Below are 20,329 nucleotides of genomic sequence, written 5' to 3'. Positions count from 1 at the left end.
TCTCTATCTCTGCCATGCGTCTCGTCTCACCTCTCATTCACTCTTTCGCTTTCGGTTTGAAACTGAATACGGGGGTTTCGCTATGTAGACGGTGCCGCTGATTCAAGTGTTTTCGGTTTAGTAATACGCGTACGTTTGTGCGGTAAACATCATATTCGTTCCGGTGGGTTATCTGTCGCTCGTTGTGAACTCGGTTCGAGAATATAAACATAGTGAAGCCAAATCCTTCGAAACGGATTTTATTTTTGTCGGAGCAAAAAGAATCTGATTTCAATTATTATTCAATTATTCGTGATTGTTTGAAATATTTGCGTGATATAAGTGTTGACGAAAATAAAGTGGACAAATAATAAAAAAGCAACAACAACAACAACAACAACAAAGAAAGAATTCGGCATTTCATCTTGTTAAGAGTTCATTTCGTTTTATTGCATGTTGTTGACGATATTTTTTCGGTGTATGTGTTGTCACACGCGTTTCGCAAGCCGAATGCAGTGATCAAACAGTTTGCGATGAACTAAATAAACAGTTCATAAAACGCTGATAATTTAAGGAATCAAACAGAAAACGGCGCGGCATTTCAATCGAACGTTTTGTATTTCGTGTGCATTGCAGTTCTGCTGTTTTTTCTTTGCCATCGTTTGCAAATATGTAGAATGTGCCAAAGTTTTGAATTGAAATCGATCAAAAAGGCAAAATGAAACGGAACAAAATCAAAGGCAACACAAACTGTCTGTCATGAATGTGTAAACATTCAATGTGTCTTTTTTAGTTTTGGTGTAGTATTTGTCAATTTTTGAAAACAGCCACACACACAAGTACTAACGCTGCATTTCGAAACGAATTTTTCGAGTTGAGGCCAAAGAAGATCAACAAACTTCCTCGTATTTCAAACAAAAAGAACGTTTAACAAGAACGAAATTTGAAAACGACGACGAAGACGACGGATAAAAAGGCAGTGACAAGTGCTTCGTTCATGCACAAAGACCAATTCAAAAAGTATAAAAATAGAATTTTCGAATTTCATGAAAGAATTCACGAGATTTGTGTTTTGGTCGTTGTCGCTTTTGTATATCTCACTCAATCGTCGGTCGTGTGTGTGTGTGTAAAGAGTAAATTCTCTTGATGCGTACATTACTTGATGTTGTTTCGATGCGTCATTTGATAGAATATATTGAGCCGCCACCGCCGAAGAAAAATCAGTTGTAAAACGTCTTCAAACGAAAAAAAATAACCGACCAACAAACTAAAACTGCACAAACAAAAAGTGGGAAATAGAAGGAATATTGAATAAGTTATTTCCAAAATAATATCTGTGTTAAAGTGAACCGCACCGATGATGTTTTTCATTTTCCCTTGACAACGTTCATCACATTTCGAAAATATTCTTTTCAAACGATTCGGTTGTATTTTTCTCTCTCCTTTATTTATTTATGTGTTTTCCCTGTGTGTACTTAACAAGCAGCAAGCCAAACGAAAAACGTGCACATATGCGAGCGTGCTAAGGAAATTGTACACTAAAATATACCTGCTTGCAAACACACATCAAAAGAGACGTCCTCTCTGTATATCTCTCTCTCGACAACAACATCAACATCGTTGTCGACAATAAACAAGGGAAAAGTAGTCGGTTGAGTGTATTTTGGCAAGTGTTTGAAAAGTGTCGTGTATTTTGTGGGCTTTTGTGCTAAGAAAGAAAATGAATGCTCAATAGCAAAGTGTGTTGGAGAAGAAGAAGAAAAAAACCTCCGAAATTGTATTTCAAACGACGAAAAAAATTTATTGTCTTGAAATTGAACAAATTTTGAACGAAACGACCGACAGCAAAAAAATATGCCAAAACAAGTATATTCATAAGTTGGTTTTGGCATTTAGCCCGAAAGAAGAGGAAGAAGTCGTTCGTTTGTATAAAACCGGCGAAAAAAAAGGTGAAGAAAACGAATCTTATAAAACCATGTCGTGCCATCAAAGACAGAGACTTTCCGGTGTGCCGGAAGGCAGAAAACGAAGCGAATGGTGTCGAAAACCACCACCAGCAGCAGAAGCCAACCTGCACCGGACCTATTTAGCCAGTACAGTGTTTACTATTGTATTGCTGGTGCAATGGTCGGCCGGCACCTGTCATGCAATGCAACAGTTGCATGCTGATCAAACTGATATCGTGTCGTCCAGCGATCTATCAACATCCGTACCGTCACACAATAAATGCGAACCGATAAATATATCGATATGCAAAAATATCCCATACAATATGACCATTATGCCAAATTTATTCGGTCACACGCGACAAGAGGAGGCCGGCTATGAGGTGTATCAATTTGCGCCGCTCGTCAAAGTGGGCTGTAGTCCGGATTTACAATTTTTCTTATGCTTATTGTATGTACCATTGTGTACGATACTCGATCATCCGATACCGCCGTGTCGAAGTTTATGTGAAAGTGCACGTGTCTGTGAGACGGTCATGAAAACGTTTCGCATCGATTGGCCGGAAAATTTGGAATGCTCCAAATTCCCCGAAGATGGTACGGGCAAATTGTGTGTGGGCCAAAATAATAGCAATGAAAATGATTCGTCGTCAACGAAAAATGCATTTCATCCGACCAAAGTGATTGATAGTGATACACGACGACGAAATAATGCGCCGCATCATTCGAGTGGCGGTGCCGGTGGTATGACATCACGGAATTTCCGATTTGTTTGCCCATTGCAACTGAAAACGCCGGCTGACATGGGATACTCACTGAAAATTGGCGGTTCGGTAAGTCTTTGACTAATGAGCATATTTTTTCTGGGGGTTTGGTTTTCGTGTCTTTTTTACTTGGTTTTTTTTTTCGGTGGGGGGAAGGGGTGGAAAGACCAAGTTTTTAATTGAAAATTGCTACTTTAACGAGGTACAGAAGCCAAATAAACACATTTCACAATGAATGAATGCGTGGATCAGTATCTCTCGATGTGATTTAGCTGTACATGTTCTTTTTTTCTTTTCCTGTCATCATCAACGTCAGCTATGATATCAGCCGAAAATGTGTGTGTATGTGTGTGTGTGAGACAACGCGAGAAGCAAATGAAAAAATCCAGCCACATTTAATTAATGTTCAAAATTCAGTGATTTTTACAATGAAACGCTCATGTATTTTAATGTTGATGAGAATGGTTTTTCGCGAACGAAAAAAGAAAGAAAGAACAACAAACAACGCACAAAAGAACCCAACTGAAGAGTTCAAAACAAACGAAGCATCACAAAAATTTCAAACGACCACTGAAATGAAAGCGTTTTTGCAACCAGCTCGCTTGCGTTTTGAACGCGCCGATCAATTTCGATATAGCCGGCATTCTTTCCAACAATGTAATTCGATTATTGACGATGGCCTGAGTACGCAAATTAATACACGATACACGTTGAATGGGCCCAAATGGAATGAATGAGAAAAAAAAGAAATGGAAAATACAACGAAAGCAGACAGAGAAGCAGAAAAAATATGACGTTTAACAAGAACAGTTTGCATATTTTTCGGCAAACATACGGTGGTCCGTTCGTCTTTTTAGTATGTTGTTTTTTTTCCTCTCTTTCTTCGTCGTCGTCTTTCCATCTGGTTCTCGTATTTTGTTTTATTTTTTGCACACCAACTGCGAATTATTTCTTCATCACTGCTGCTTCTTGGCGATGGCATTTTTTTCTGCTTTGCGACCGTTCAGTTTGTCGATCAATGGTTCACTGCACCAATTTCTGTTGGTTCTGTCACATATACACACACACACGAAAAACAATAAAGTTTGAACCAAAGAAACCAATAAAGTTTGAGTGAGTTAATATTGTGTCGCCGATGCCACTGTCGCCGCCAGCGAGGCCGAGGCAAATATTTCCCATTCTCAAATCAAGAGATAAAGTACGGCGCAGTGAAATATATTGTTCACGGCGGCCAATACAATCAATTGCCATGCCATTCTAATATCATTAATCTGAAGTGGTAATATGATCGGGGATCAGATCCATAATACCAGGCCAAACTGTCCAAACGATATTTTACGTGACCGTGTGTATTGTGTGCTCGGGCATTCTGGTAACTTGATATCGAATGTGCTGAACTCTCGACATCGCATTAAAACACATAAATGTGTCAGTTTTCATGTACGCATGGATTCTTATTCTGCCTTCTTCTTTTTTTTATTCACTTTTACGAAATATTGCACTCTCACAGAGAGCAATTGGCTTCTTCACGCCAAAAATCCAAATACACAGACCTTGTCAATTCGATTCGTATTCATACGATGGACTGAAAGAACGGGCCATAAAATGACCGGTTTAATAGTGAGTTTCAATCAGAATTTTACAAGTTGTGTGATCGTTTCAGCAAATGGACTTGTTTAATGATGAGTTTCTGTGGAGAGAATCGCTTTCGAATTGAAAATAAAACCTTTTTAATGGTTTTAACAAAATTTGAATTTCAAACGGGACTTTTTCTCTCTCGTAAATTCGGTGTGTCCGACAACAAGACATCATCACGTTTTTTGTGTGCTATTTATAGCATCGTTTATCACAAATCAAAAATCGATCAAAGGAAACGCAAAAATTCACTCTGTGAACCAAACACTACAAGGAAAACATTAACATGAAATGAAATTTGTGTGTAAAACAACACAGAAATTCGTTAGAAGTTGTATTTTCGATTCCTCAAAAACATATATTCTCTTCCGTATTTTCTAAAGAAAATCTTCTGAAGTCTGTACATTTGTTCTTGCGTTTGATATACGAGGAAAGAATGAAGCGAACCGACGCTTAATTCAATCTATTCGGTTCAGTGTGAAGTTCAAATAAGGAATACACGATGACCGAGCATATATATATACATATATATCTGATTTCGATTCGGGCTGGAGTAATTACAACTGGATAACGGGCGAATCTCTTTCGCACAGGTCATATTTCACATTGGACTCAACAACATGCCCTTACCATATAATATGCGATTTAAGACACGAAAAGTGAATATATATACGGAATCGCGATAGCAGAAAAAAAACCACTGTATATTGAACAACAACCATTAACTAATCTCTGAACTTGATCGCACTCGATAAATTATTATTCAATCGCCGGACGACCGGCGAAAATGGAAACATGCACAACGCATTAAACAGCGTTGAAACAAAGACTTCGCATGAATGAAGAGAGCGAACGAGCGAAAGAGATTTAAACGCCACCCTATGGTTAAAGGTCAGATCCGCGGTGTACGACGTTGAAATGTACACCAAAAACGGTGCATATACTCATATCCATGCAATGTGTTGTGTATACTTTTCTCTTATATGTGTCACGATATTCCACGCCGTTCTTCATTGCATTTCAACACCCAGTCAGAGACAGAAAAATTCACACATTCACATTCTTATGGAAAACTGAATAAAAAAAAAGAGCAAGAAAATTATCCATTTATACTAATTCAATATTAATTTGTAACCCATTTAGCGTAATGTGTCTTGTGAGTACTATGGGGAACACAAATTCTAATGTGATTTGAGAAAAACTCTTGAGAAAAAAAAATTACACAAAATGTTCGGCCTCATGTGAAACTCACTGATTTCTATACGGTCATTTGTGCTTTTAACTCAATTGTTTGTTCTCATACCGCCTGATGTGGATGATAGCTTGGATAAAGAGAAAAATGTTTTTTGGTGAATGAAAAAAAAAAACTGTTGCTCTTCTGGAACAAAAGAAGTTCTCTCTTAAAAGAAAAATAAACGATTTTTTTTTCTTTCAAGGGAGAAAACAGATTTTCAAACGAAAGTAAATTATGATTTTCTTTTTGGGATCATATGATGCTATTTACTGAGCACTTGTCACTCCTTTTTTCGGCTGCAGCTCAGTTCATATTTCAACTGAATATAAAAGTGCATTGGTACTTCTTTGATTTTCTCATGAAATCGAGTCGATTGAATCGACAAACACATAAACAAATCTCAACGAGACGATCGCATCGAATTTGTTTGAAATCGAAATTCGCATTAAATCCTTTTTATTCTCATTGTTCCGTGCATTGAAAAAAGATTAAAAATTCGTATGGTATAGTATAATATAACCTGGGCATCTTGTTTTTAACAATGTAAAAATTTGTTTTAGATTTCGCCGAAAATCGCCGGATTTCCAAGTCATAAATTATGACCAAAATTTGGTTGAAATTATGGCAGGCGGAATGACCTGTGTCTAAATAAAGACTAAAAATCGAATAAAAATCCACAACAGTGACAGAAATGCTAATTTGGCAATAAAAATTAAGAAATTATGGGTTCACAAAAAAATGACCATAAAAAAAACGTCTGAAGATTGGATAGTGTGTTGAAACCAAAGTGTTTTTCCAGTTTGTGATCTATGGTTAAATTGAGGGATGGTCAAAATGATCATTTAACATTGTCGAATATTAATGATCAACTTACATAGCAATGTCAATATTCACAGATTAAGCATTCCAAGAGCCCTGAACATTTACATGTTATCATTTGAGATAAACACGCCACGAGTGAACACTTGTCTTATCAGTGAATTTAACACGTTCATTCACTTTAACACACCACATTACTCAATTTTCAAGTCACATTTAATTCCTATTACCGCTTTCGTTCCTCATTTCATTTTAAAATGCATGTTTTTAGTGACGCATCTTAACTACAGATCTTATTTTGACTGACGCATTTACACACACAAACTGGACGGGTTTGAATGAAGAACTAAACTATGGACTTAATCTGTCTGAATAGTAAAATAACGAGTTTAACTCTCTGAAATCAGATAGTTTAAGATGAGAGAGTCTTTTTAGAGAGAATATATTCTCTCGCTCGCTATCTCTGTAGAAAAGGATTTGAAACAGAGAGACATCTCAAGCGATAAAGTGAATGCTTTAAACGGAGAATTTATGCAGACGAAGGAAAGAATGACTGGATATTCCCAAATCAAGGAAGAAAAAAATCGTTTTAAATACAGTCATCTATTTAGTAAATTCCTCGATTGGACAGATTGATTAATGAAATTAATTAGCATTTGGTATTAATAATTTTCTGCGCTTATATAGCCAATCGTACGTATAGCTCAATCATTAAAAATGAAAAGAAAAAAAATGGAATAAATTGGATGGAATTTTATTTCTTTTATTCTCTCTCGAAATCTGTGTTAGTAATTCAACCTTTCAGTGGTTATTAATGTCCGTTTCAATGAGAGAGAGAGAGAGAGAGAGAGAGAGAAAGAGAGAAAAGAATTTCATTCAAAAAATCACAAACAGATAAATGCACCCGAAAATCCGTGTATGTGAAATGATGTGCTTAGGATATTTTATTGGTTTCATAATATGATTTTGGGAAAAGTAAACGTCATTAGTCATTGTTTGGAATTGAACCTAATTTTCTTGCGTTTAATAAGCCAATGGGCTCGAATAATGTTTTCTTTCTACCTGCGACGCGCGTATCTCTTGTTTAAACAATGCACCTGCAGTCGAATGAAGTCAGGTTTCTTAAAATGGAATGTTTCAAAAATGGATCTCGTTAAATGCGATGAAAAAATGGTGCCTCGTAGGGTAAAAAAGAGTTTTTTCAGATAGAAAAAAACCACTTTCTCTCGTAAATTTGTTTAAAATGCTTGAATATTTTTTTCCATTGAAATTAAATAAAAAATGCTACTGTTTATAAAAATACCAACGAAAAATTGCATTTAACATGACAACGGAAAGTCAATAAACTGAGAGAGAAAACGGCCAGCAACAGTTCTTATTTTATGTAACATAATATAGATATTATACGAACTGAGAGTCAGTGAATTCGAGAAGGAATGAAATAAAAAAAAATAATAAATTCTAATCTTTATGTTTATTTAATCATTGGCTGAAAACTGCAATCACGATTTCTCTTCGGTTTCAAGCAAATCGATTGAATTGAATTATATAATTGCATTGTATGAAAAAGAACAACAAAAAGGCAAAGTGTTCTCTCGCATATTTGCGGCGAACGAGTGTGTGTGTGTGTGTATTGCAAGAGATAGTGTAAACCGAGAGTGAGTGAGTGAGTATGTCTTGAGTGAGGTGACACTTTAAGAATGTGGATTAATCATCAACAGGCTTGCGGCTATTTAGAGAGAGAAAAGCCACTAAACAAAACGTTGTACAATTGTTTTTATTTATTTTATTTGGTTGTTCTTATTTCATTTGCAGTGTGTGTATTGCCGGTGGTTGTTGTTGGTTTTTTTTAACCATCTTCTATTCTTCAGTCATCGGATCCATTGTTTTTATGTTTTGTATCACCTCACCACTGGCTTTTGTAATTTTTAGTTTCTGTTTTTTTTTTCTCCTTCACTTCGGTTGTGTTTTATTTAGAATCTCTTGCTGGGAGTGAGCTAGACGAGAGAGTGAAAAAGACGAGAGAAAAAAATGGTATTAATCGAAATACGTGCGTACGCGCGTAGCTCATTATTCCCGTTGGTGTTTTTTTTTCTTCTCTCTTCATCATTCTTCTTGCATCGTTCATACGTCGTATAGGCGTATTAATTTGGTCGGATGGCAAGAAAACCAAACAGTAACAAAGCCATACATAAAGAATGATATGGCAAAACGAAGGAAGAAAAAATAAAAGATATACGTTCGTACATTTCGTTGCTTCTTTTTCTTCAGTATTTCAAAAACACAAAACCAACGAAGAGAAAATACTTGTGGTTTTAAACCCAACGCAATGAATTCTTCCGGAAAAATTCATAGAAATATGAAGACACGCGAGAACAACCACAAAACACAGTACGCGCAGAATGAAACGCGTCGTTTGATAGGTCATGGAATTCCTTTGGCAAATGTGTTGAGCGATTATTTCTTCTCTTCTTGCTACCTCTCTCTCTCTCTCACTCGTTCAATTTCGTTCTCTCTTGAAGACCCATTTCAGTCAGTCTCTTTAGTACAGTCTTTAATCACTTCGTCTCTTTAGCAAAATATAAAGAGTAAAACAGTCAATTTGCTAATGTTTCTGGTTGACATCTAAATTTACCACTTCAATTTTATTGGGTTTATTTTCGGAGCAAAAATCGGATCGACATCAAACTGCTTTATTGTGATTATTCATCGTTGTTCACTGTCAAATACACAACATTCACGTTTTTGCTTCCAATTGACTGACTTCGATGAAAATTCCACTTAATTTGATGAGCATTCGTACACGCTTGGCGAGTAAAATCAAATTAAAAACTCAGCGAATGCAATCATTTCGCGAGACTACAGTGTAAGATCGTAGTTTGTTTAGATGAAATAGCAGTTCGACGAGTAAAATCCCAACGTAAATCAAGTTTGAATGAGCGAGTTCCATTGACTTCAAGACTCACTCAATATTCGAATATCGTCCGAGTCTCGTTCATTCCACAAGCAAGAGAGGAAAAAAAAAGTTTCATTCTCGTTTGCACATGAAATTAAAATAAAACAAAAGCATACACTGAATTTTATGTCATCATTCGAATTATGAGTTGTGTAAACGACTTGACTTCGTCGAAGTGACAATAATGCGATATTACATTTGCACAGCAAGCGCCAGCTTGACACAATGCAAATGTGATCGCATTGTGATGCGCTTTATTTTCTCTTTCTCTATTGCTCTCATTCAGCAGTCATGTCGTATTCATGTTCACTTTCACCCATTTACATCGGATGAAAGTTTATCGGATTGACTAAATACCTGTATCATGGATAAAAAGGTGTTTAAATCCAAGAGAAAGAACAAAAATGGCGAATATCCATGTTAATTGTGAAACACAATTTGTGATTTCCTCTCGAAATGTTGTCATGTCGATTTCGTGCGAAAGAGTGTCAAAGACTCAATGCAGCACAGCCCAAATCGGATGCATATGAAATGAATTTTCTCTTGTGTATGTACAGTATGTGTGTGTTTTTGTGCAACGGCAAGAGGTCTGTATGTTTCGGACAAGTCAAATGACTCTCCCATGGTGAGAATGAATCCACACTCCATTAAAAGTTGTAATTATAAAACTTTGTATATGCATCCTTCAGTTCATGAAATGCATTTTGTGTACATATAAACGTGCATATAGACACACACTTACACGTTCGCATACACAAAAATCATCGGTTGCACAATGAATGCCTAGGGGGTGCGATCAAATCTTTTTCAAGCAAATATGGCAGTTTTAACAGTTTCGCACAAATGTATAACGATTTCTACCGATTTCTGCCGATATTCCAATAAATGTACAATAATATATGCGGCATTCGCAGATATTTGAATGAAATCCAAGATGGCGGCGTCCACCGTATTGAATATTGGAATATTAGCTAATATTGGCAAAAATTGACAAAAAGTTTTTTCACCGATACGTGCCAATACGTGCCAATACGTGCCGATTTTTGATTGATCCAACCCCCTAGATGAATGCACTCATGTGTCTCGACACATCTCACATTTTGAATGGTTTACTGGTCGGTTCATATTCTCATTCTCTGAATTCTTTGCCACAATACATATCTTTTTACGGTGATTTTGATCTATCTGAAACGAGCTTGTTTATACATCATGTTAATATCCATTTTCCACACATCTGTCGGTTGTTTGATTTTTGTTCAAGATTTTATTTTTCATGGCTTTTTTTGTTGTTGTTGTGTGTGTGTGTCTCTTTTATTGTGGCCATAGAATTCTGTCCTGACGTGACGATATATTTGGTATGGCCAGAGAAAGACGCCTAAACATCTACACACGTATGACTAGGAAATCCCTGTGAACAAAACGAGCGCCTCCTCATTTCAAAATGAATGCCCATGAAAGTGACGTGATTTGTATACGTTAATTCGCTTTAGTTTCCATCATTTATTTGAAATGGTAATAACTTGTTAAATAAGCTGATGGACTCTTTCGCTTTGCTCGCGCTCCTATCCAGTCTCTTTGGGCGATTTTCCAATTCTCTTTCTCTCTCTCTCTCTCTCTCTCTCTCTCTCTCTCTCTCTCTCTCTCTGGCTCTCGTTGCCACTCGCTCTCTCGCTTTCCGATGAAATATTGTTATTCGAAGTGAAACAATATGAAAATCCAAAGCGTTCAACTTACACACCGATATTCTACGGGGCCTGCTGTTGCGACGTTACACGAAACACCTTTCAACTCATATTTAACATGGCAATTTGCCTTGAAATTTGCCTTGAAATTTGCCTCAACTTATGACAGCAAACAAAATCATGCACAGCACATCCATGCAATAACGTGTCAAAATGCAGCACAGTGAAATTTGTGTTCATTTCGCCCATAAAAAACCAGTTGGCTTTATGATATGATTCTTGAAATCGGTTTGCATACCGAGTGTGTGTGCGTCGAGCTCTTCTTTAGCAATATCTTTCAATTCAGATGCTGATTTGGGTACATTGCGATTATTAGAAAAATATGTAACAGAATATCAGAAGTCATTCACATAATGATGCAAAATTCTACGTAAAACTCCGTAAACAGTTGATTTTGAGAAAAAAAAATTCTGTGTGTCCATAATCGAAAATTAAATGCAACCTGAAGATGATGTATATTTTGATCGCAAGAAATTCCCGACATTCTTTCGGACGAAAATTGCGGTGATGTATTTGGCAGGTCGGTAAATACACGCGAGTCATGGAACATCATGCGTTTGCTTCGGGCCGATGATACCGTCTACTTTAAAACATGCCATTTAATTAAATTCTGCATGAATCAAATGCCTGTTTGAAGTTTTTAATTAATTCTGCATAAAAAAACGAAATTGTTGGTTCGTTTTTTCGAGTTGTTTCTTCTTTGTATTGCTAGTTGTTTAGCTTTTTATGGCAAAGGGGGCGGAAAATCTTGTGAATATACGCGAAAAAGGAATTTTCTGCGCTAACGTTTCGATGACAACAAAGAAAAAAACAGCTACTGAAGTTCAAAGCTACAACTATTCACCATTTTCAGTCACTTAAGTGAGAGAGAAGAATTCGACTTTGTGATGGAATGAATGTCGAGCGGGAAAAATGGTTTGTGAAAATGTGCCATAGTTCATCATCAAAATGTCATTTGTTGTAATCATGTACGGAAATGTAGACGGTTCATAATAATTGTTTGTAAACACACTCGACTTTATTTTTAATTAAATTATTCAAGAATGCACACAAGTTTTTTTTTTTAATTTACTTATGCATCTACATATGAGTTGTGTTGAACGCAAGAAAAATCGAACCAACTATTATGATCAACGTTATCAGTAGATACCGAGAGAGAAAGAGAAAGAGAAACGGCGGAGAAGTTTTGCATGCTGAAAAAGTAGTATGGCAACGATGATAGTGTGGACAGGCAACGATGAGGCTGTCGCACTCTTCAAAACATGCCATAAACAATGTTTACATTAATTTTTATTGTTTATTGCATGCATATGCAATTATGTGTGTGTCTGAGGGTTGTCATTATAAAATTATTTATTTAATGTCTCCTTAATGTTACATTGACAATTGAAAAAAAAATGAAAAAAAAAAACAAGCAAGACAATGTCCAATTTCACTTCAAATCTGCATCATTTTGTGAAATGGACAGTTTTATTTGATGCAAAGTTTTTCTCATCATCTTCTGGCCCTTTTTGTTTCTTCAGATCATAGTTCCATTCAGTTGGAAACGAATCGCGTTTCTCATTTCACGGAAAACGTGCTTAATGGCGAATGGTTCTATCAATGAAAACTGGCGTATGATAAGATTCGTCCGTTCAGTGACGATTCTTCATTGAAGAGTCTTTACCGTTCTCACTAAAGCGTTGTAAATCATTGGAAATATTGTTTGTTCATTCGTTTCGATCTTTTACCTTTCTAAATATATTTTTACCTCGGAATCATGATCAAAAATCGTTTTTCTGCGATATCGACATTTTTTGATAATTTCAAACGTCGAAATATCCATGTATTGGTGCCCATCAAATTCCAAAGTCAAAATTAACCTCTGAAATGGAATTACGCAAATTGCGAGAATACCAAAATAATGAAAATTGTATAATGCAATAAAAACCTTTGATTGCATAATGCAATTTTATGTTAATTGGCTAAAGAATCTTTACTCACGGTCAGCAAAGCCATTTTTCTATCAATTTCTTTCGCATTAAAGGTGATGTCTTTTTTTACGTTTAACACAAACTCTTGCGTCAAATGCCAACGGTGCTCAAGTTCCATTCCATTACCGGTGATTTAATGAAAAGAATCTCTACTTGAAACTAATTTTCTGTATACAATTCACTTGTTCGTATCAAAACTCCCATTTTCATTTGAAGTGTCACTTGATGGAACCAATTATCTATATCAATCGCATTTAAGTACATTAAAGCCAAATTACAAAGCAACACGGGAACAAAGCAGCAAAAGGCAGAAACGCTCAAGAGAAATGAAAATTACAAATTTTGACTGAACGCGCGCGCGCGCACCCGCACGAGAGACGTAGACAATCAACAAAAGAGCGAGCAAGTGAGCGAATGAAAGAAAGAAAATGTCTGAAAGGAAATTATGAATACACACAAAAATGGTAAGCATAAAAAAAGAAGAGAAATAATAGCGAAATAAGTAAATAAGGACAGCATGAATACTTAATATCATTGTGTATCAGCGATATTATGGCTTATTACCAGCCTCGCTTCGTTTCATTTTTTTTTCTTTCTTTTTTTTCATTATTCCAGTACGCTCACTTGTACACGAGCTCAAGTTTGATTCGCTTTATGCATATAATGCTAATTCAACTATCGTTATTGTCTTGAGCAGCCCTTTTGTTCATACTTTTCTTTGGCAACGACGACGATGACGACGTCGAATGAATCCAACGCATTTTGGCTACCATATTTCGCTTGAGTGAGCGCAAAACGCATACGCTTCCATACAATATATGAAATGGGTGAAAGAATCTCTTGAAAAGGGGATTCCAAGTGTGTGCGCGTTCAATGTGCCAGTTTATAGGTAAATAGAGTTGCAACAACCGAGAATTGTTATGAACATCGTCTATTAAGTCAAATTGAATATATTTCAATCTAGAACGTGTAATTTTTTTTCTGAATCTTCTTCTTCAGTCTCTTATATGTGTTTGCATCGCTGTTTTTTTTTTGTCTTCTACGCATTAGATACTTTCATATCATGCAAATAATGCTCCGGTGAATATCGTTTGCCCATGCAAATTCTGTTTCTGTGCATCACACATGAGAGCTCTCTTTTCCATTTCTTAAGTCAATTAAATATCATAAGATCAAGCATATATGCTTATAAACATACTTACGTGCGTACGATATGACTATCGACAAAGTTGCTTAAATTAAACGGAATAAATGTTATATAAAATGGCATGCACATTGCACAATGAGGCAATTCGCCTACTCTAAATGTCTAGTTCTCTGAATTTGCAGACGAGAGAGTAATGTAGTTTCATTTGCATATTTGCTGCAAATTATTCCATTCGCCGGGTTTTAGGTGATTTCTAGGGTGATTTAATATGCCTTGATTATTGCACTAATTTTCGTAAAATTGCACTTTGGCCACACTCTCATCATGCGCGCATTCAAATCATATCTTTTCATTAGACACATTTGACTTGGAAGCAAATTAACTTAATTTCATTCCCATTTGCAAACGGCTCTCCCCCATTTGGAATGTATTACATTTGATAGTGCACGAGTGTTCTGAGATATTTCTACCATTATTATTTGAATTGAACGGTTAACGTTTTTGATTTTTTTTTAATTTCTACATTTTTACCGAAGAATTTCTGAGTTCAAAACGAAGCGAACGTATGCAAGAGTTGGGATTTCCAACTTGGAAATGAAGAAAATATTTGAGTTGAAAAATATCAATAGTTATGCATTGAATTTTACTAAATATGCCACATTGTTGTCACATTGCCTTTAAATTGTAAATGAATATTGCGATTTTATGTCAACTACGTGAGTTTTTAACGAGTAAAAGTTCTACGAGATAATTTTCACATTTAATTACTTTCCGAAATGACTCTTTGGCAAAATTCCACTCGTTAGAAGCATAAAGCTTGACGACTTGAAAATATTCCCTTTATGAATGCTTTAACTTATATATGAGAAATAGAAGCTGTTCATTTGCAGAAGTTGTATCGTTAGCAAGAGCGGGAAAATTTCACTTCATTGAAAGCTATTAATTAAGTCATAATTTTGTTCACCTGGCTCATTGTAATTTCAATGATTTCCGATGTCATTTTAGTTGATTAATATTGTAGATTATCCTCAAAGTACACACAATATGTATCATATTGTAGTATATCATTTGTGTGAGCTCTTCGAAGAATGTGTGAAATGTTGATGCGAGCACAGTGCATGGTGTCTCCTTTGCAACAGCTTCGCACAAAGGGAAAATAACTGTTGTGTTAATCTGGTAAATTTATCTTTGTGCCACAGCGTAATAATTGAGTTTGTCGCAAATAACACGGTTATTTGGTTTTCTGGGGATGGAAAATGGCCTCAGTTGTTGTTTGTGTATTCAGATTGTGTAATCATGATGCCAAAATTCCAATTATGAATTTATCTTTTGATACTGTCAACATAATTAGATCACGTCATCCAATAAATTCATTGATATAGCACAGCCGAGCTGAGCCGAGCCGAGCCAAGCCAAGCCCAATCGCCTGGGATTTCTTGGGCTACTGAATTCCAATATTGAAGTTTTGCTTTGTCGAAAAGATTCCATTGCGAAACTTCAATGCATTTACATTCAAAATTTGTGTGTATGCTTGAGCACAAAGTCAAACGGATTTTTATTGTAAAGTTTTTAGCATAATTTCTAGCATAATTGGTTTTGTATTTGTTGCTTTGGAATGAAATCGAATATCATTGGTTTGCCATGATTTGGAAGCATTCGGTTTTATTTTGCACAATTATTCACAATGTTCAAATAATGTTTTCTTTTTTTTTCGGTCTGGATTATTCGCACAACTCTAAGTTGTTCATAAATTAACGCGGATTGGACGTTGATTGCAAAAGCAAGCGTTAAAATACACTAAACACATAAATCTATGCGCTGATAAAATATGGTAAATGGACGAAACAGTCGGGAATCTCGACAATAAATCACTCCATTTATTTTGCTTTTTATCTCTTCGCTTCACGTTCGCTCACTCTTTCTATCTCTCTCGCTCTCTGTGTCCGTTTCGTCTTTTTTTCTAGTTTCACTGTTTCATCTTCCTCTCTCTCCCCTCTCTCTCCGTCTTCAGTCATTGTTTCTAATTCGATTCGACGGAGGGAAAATAGATAAATTTTGCAATGGGAATAGAATTAAATTTTTAAAGGACGTTTATCGCTGTTTGAGTTTCGCAACTAAATCGAACACATTTTAATGCGGCCACAATTTCATTGTCGCTCTCAAATTGCACGACGAAACGTTAAATGCTCGATAAAAATGCTTGCATTTTGCTCAAATCCGATTTCCTGGTGTCTTTTGGTTCGACACTTTGACCGCAGCAGCCGGTTTTTTTTTTCTTCTCCTCGTAATCACAGACACTTTTCGATTTCTTCTCAATCACAATGAAACAGAGTTCGAAAAGAAAATAGACGGAGCTCAATTCAAAGAAGTAAAGCAATAAAAAAAAGTTTTTATTTTCACAGATACAGAAAAAAAAGCAAACACCGTGCAAAAGAAATCTAATAAGACTAAAACCATAAAGCTGCCGATTTTATCTTAATTCAACATCTTTCGGGTGCGATTTATGTCATTATTATTGGTTGGCCACTTGAGTTCAACGATACAAACTTTGCTGGCATCGGAACAGAAAACTGTCACACAAGTGTCTCGTTCGAGGGTACACTCATCCGACGCATGCACGTAGGCTACTTATGGAAGATTTATTGAAAATGGCTGTTCAAATTGATGAATCACTTTTACGATTAGCCCAATTCAAAGTATGAACGTTCTTTCGATTCGGATGGGTAATTTCATGGCAAATGGATTTTCGGAGATTGCAGATTTAAATTTCAGCAAAATCGGCGTTTTGTTATAATTATTTGTCCTTTTACGGCACTGCCATGTGCATCGATCCGAATGAACGGTTTTATGAAATTTACCATTGAAAATTGTTGGAAGATACACACAAATTGAGACAAAATTTGAGAAATTATGCAAAGAAAGATATTTAGGCTAAAAAAAATTTTAAGCAATTTAAACTCAACCTGATAAACTATTGGAGTAAATTAACCGTCGGATTTAACCGTGAGAATCTCTAGTTGATATTGTCCTTTTTTGAAGAAATAATAATTTTTTTTTGGCATAATTCCCTAGAATTGCAAATATAATCATAAAAAAGCGTAAAAAAATGAAATGATTCGTATTTTCCAAACGATTCAATGAAAGTTTTATTTTTATACGAATTGAGTTTGTGACGGAGGATTCTATGGATTAACTTTGCCATTCATAAAGCTCATAAATGGTGAATTTGAATGTTTGTCGCTTAATCTACTTCTCTTGTTTAATTTATTTTATAATTTGCGTTTCAATTTGCAGTGCTTTTTAATGTTGGAATGTTTGAAATGAATATTTATCCTTTCAATGGATCCGAATGTGATTTTCATATAACTTAATTCAATTACACGTTGTCGTTTCGTTTGTGTTTTGAATATGTCAAACAAATTTTGTTTTGGATACGTCGAAATGTTGCTAAATAGTCCAACTATCCTTGAGTGCTTTTAACATTTGCGAACATAGATTTATGAAGAGACTTGAAAAAAAAAATCATATAGAAACCATTCCCGCTAGAAGTTAAAAAAGCACAGAACGATGCTGATAAAGAGCTATGCTTCAATCATTGAAGCACAGTAGATAAACTCCATAAAAGTGAGCATGGTTTTGAAATGATAAGTGACAGGTCAACTGTGACTTGTATATGGTGGGTATCCTTAGCTCACGTTGCTTTCCAGTCCAGCGAGACAAATTCACTGCCGTACATATGCCAACGACAAATTACCGAGAAAGATGTGTGTTTGTCATTGATTACTCAAAGTAGTAAAAATAATTAGTAAATTGTATTGACGATCAATTGCATTCCCTCCGTTTAAGCATGCTTCACCACTATAAGCATTAACCACCGCGTGTACAAATTGGCATTAGTTTTTTTTTCCTCTCATCTCTTTCTCTGGAAACTGAATCAATAATGATTACCCACGGAGCGAATAGATTAACGACCTAAGCAACATAGCACAAAATAAGTGCGGGCAAACAGCATCATCGAAAACCATTAACAGTCGATCGATTGAAAAATTAACAAGTGGAAAACGTCAATATCAGCGGCGGTAGCGTAAGTGAAAAACTGATGGAAAAAAATGTGCGCTAAATTGGCGCGTTTATTTTCAGTTAATTCGTCGTCGTCATCTTCGTTCGTCTTCGACCGAAGTTGCAGTGCAAGCATAAAACTTATTTACAGCAGGGTGGAAAGTAAATCAATCGCACTTTTTTTCGCCTCTCTGTGTGTATACATTGATTTCAATCGAGTGATTTGCAAATAAATTATCGTCTTGCAATGATGCAAAGACAAATACATTGGCGCATGCACGCACACCAAGTTGCCACGTTCAATGAGCATATTTGCGTTTGATTGAGAGAGAGAAAAAAAAACTAATCAAGATATGATCAATGTGTCCGGCCAAATTTTATGCAAGATGGACAAACAACGCAATCGATCTGTATCGACGACGACGACAACAAAAAATACAATCACGCAATATTTATTTACAATGTTGTGCAATTTCATCGCGAAAAAAGTGCAAAGCTAAGCCAAGGCAGCGAGTGCGATTTTGCTTAATGGCCACAAACACGAGAGAGAGAGAGAGAGAGAGAGAGAGAGAGAGAGAGAGAGAGAGAGACAGAGAGAGAGAGAGAGAGATCAGCAAAGTGAACAAACCGTTAGACGTACGACGCTTGTCACTGATAATTGTTATCATTAAATTTACGATTTGCTATGTATCGGTTTTTTGTTTTGTCGTCGTTATCGTTGTCGTCGCAACCCATTGCGATTGGACGCCTTGCAATTTGCTTCGGAATAATTGCATTAAGTATTCGTGCAGAAGAAATGTTAAAACGGTGCATTTGTTTTTCATTCTTTCTTCGCCGTACGAACGTCTATTTTGTTTCAGCTTATCTCCCTAGCGAGTGTTGCATTATTTGCATTGCCAACATACGACCTTCGAAAAAATTCAATTGCATGCTAAAGCGACATCATTCCGTTAATGAACATTGAAGTTTACAAATGAAAAGTTTCTTCAAAGTTTTTTTTTCTGTTGTCCCCTCGGAGCGATTTTATTTTTGATTGCAAATTGTACTGAAATGCGCTATTCGGTGTCATCCTTGACTCCGAGTGTAGAAGAAAACTAAATATTGAATCAAACTAATCACTGTTTATTATCGCTGAGTGACGAACACGCGATTTGCACAAATTTTTATTACTCCATTACCGTTTATAATGCGAGCGCGATAAGGGCATCAGAAACCATTCTCAGTTTTTAACTCGTTTGACACGGAGCAATGAGCAAATGTAACTGATTTTATGTCATTCATTCGAAGTGGTGGTTTCCTTTTTTCTTTTCTTTTCAGTCGTATCTTTTTTCTTTTGATATTCCGGCGCTTTACTTTTATCTCTATCTCGTCTAATTAAGTAAAGTTTTGATTTATCGCTTTTCCCACCGAAACCAACTGTGTGGACTGTTCGTGGAATGACACACGCGAGAAAAGCAACTCAACAACTTGACGACAATTTTTTGTTTCTGTCTCGCTCGCTCACCGGCTCGCCGCTGTTTTTTTTTTTTGAAAAGCGATTGAAATTGGCACTGCCATTGGCATTCGTTTTTGAATGTGCTTGTGTGTATACATTGTGTACGCGCGTATAAATGAAATGCTATTCGCCACAAGTGTCACTTGCAAGATATGAAATTATGATACGAAACGCATGGTCAAACGTCGCATAAAAATGCCATATTTATGTCGCTTTTTTTACTGCTTCGGCTGCTACTCCTTTGTTTCTGAAGAGAGACAAAAAAAACGTCGATCGCTTCCATTTTTGTCGTTTTGGCGCGCACACACAAACTGCATGTTTTGGCATATCCGTTACAATATCAAAACTAATTGCGAATGCATCAAACGTCTCGCACCGAGAGCACATAATTAACTGATAACAGAGAAAATGAGACGAGAGAATTAACGGCGCAGCAGTTAGTTAAGCTTGAGCTAAGGCGTGCTGGTAATTCTTTCACTCTTTTCACTCGAAAAGAGAGTAACGCAGAGAAGCGGTAGAGAAGCGGCAGAGAAAGACATCTCGTGTTGTTAATTCTGTTCAACGAATTTTAAGCGAATAC

At 36.1% G+C, this 20,329-nt stretch overlaps 1 protein-coding gene across 4 annotated transcripts in view; it reads left to right on the top strand.

Annotated features, from left to right (window-relative positions):
- Positions 1-64: 64 nt before the first annotated feature.
- The window catches only part of LOC129575385 (frizzled), a 116,834-nt gene continuing 96,569 nt past the window's right edge, over positions 65-20,329 (top strand). The window contains exons 1-2 of one of the 4 annotated variants that reach the window (XM_055458927.1): positions 115-999; positions 1,466-2,758. In XM_055458927.1, coding sequence (XP_055314902.1) covers positions 1,955-2,758 — 804 coding nt within the window. In that variant the 5' untranslated portion in view covers positions 115-999; positions 1,466-1,954. Of the gene's footprint in view, positions 2,759-20,329 lie in introns of all 4 variants that reach the window. The other 3 variants (XM_055458926.1, XM_055458925.1, XM_055458924.1) reach the window with 3 other exon arrangements.

The sequence above is a fragment of the Sitodiplosis mosellana genome, unplaced genomic scaffold (assembly GCF_009176505.1).
Source record: "Sitodiplosis mosellana isolate CC-2019 unplaced genomic scaffold, AAFC_SMos_1.0 Smas_scaffold_6166, whole genome shotgun sequence".
NCBI lineage: Eukaryota > Metazoa > Arthropoda > Insecta > Diptera > Cecidomyiidae > Sitodiplosis > Sitodiplosis mosellana.
The sequence above is the reverse complement of the archived record's forward strand: the minus strand, read 5'-3'. Positions and strand labels throughout refer to the sequence as shown.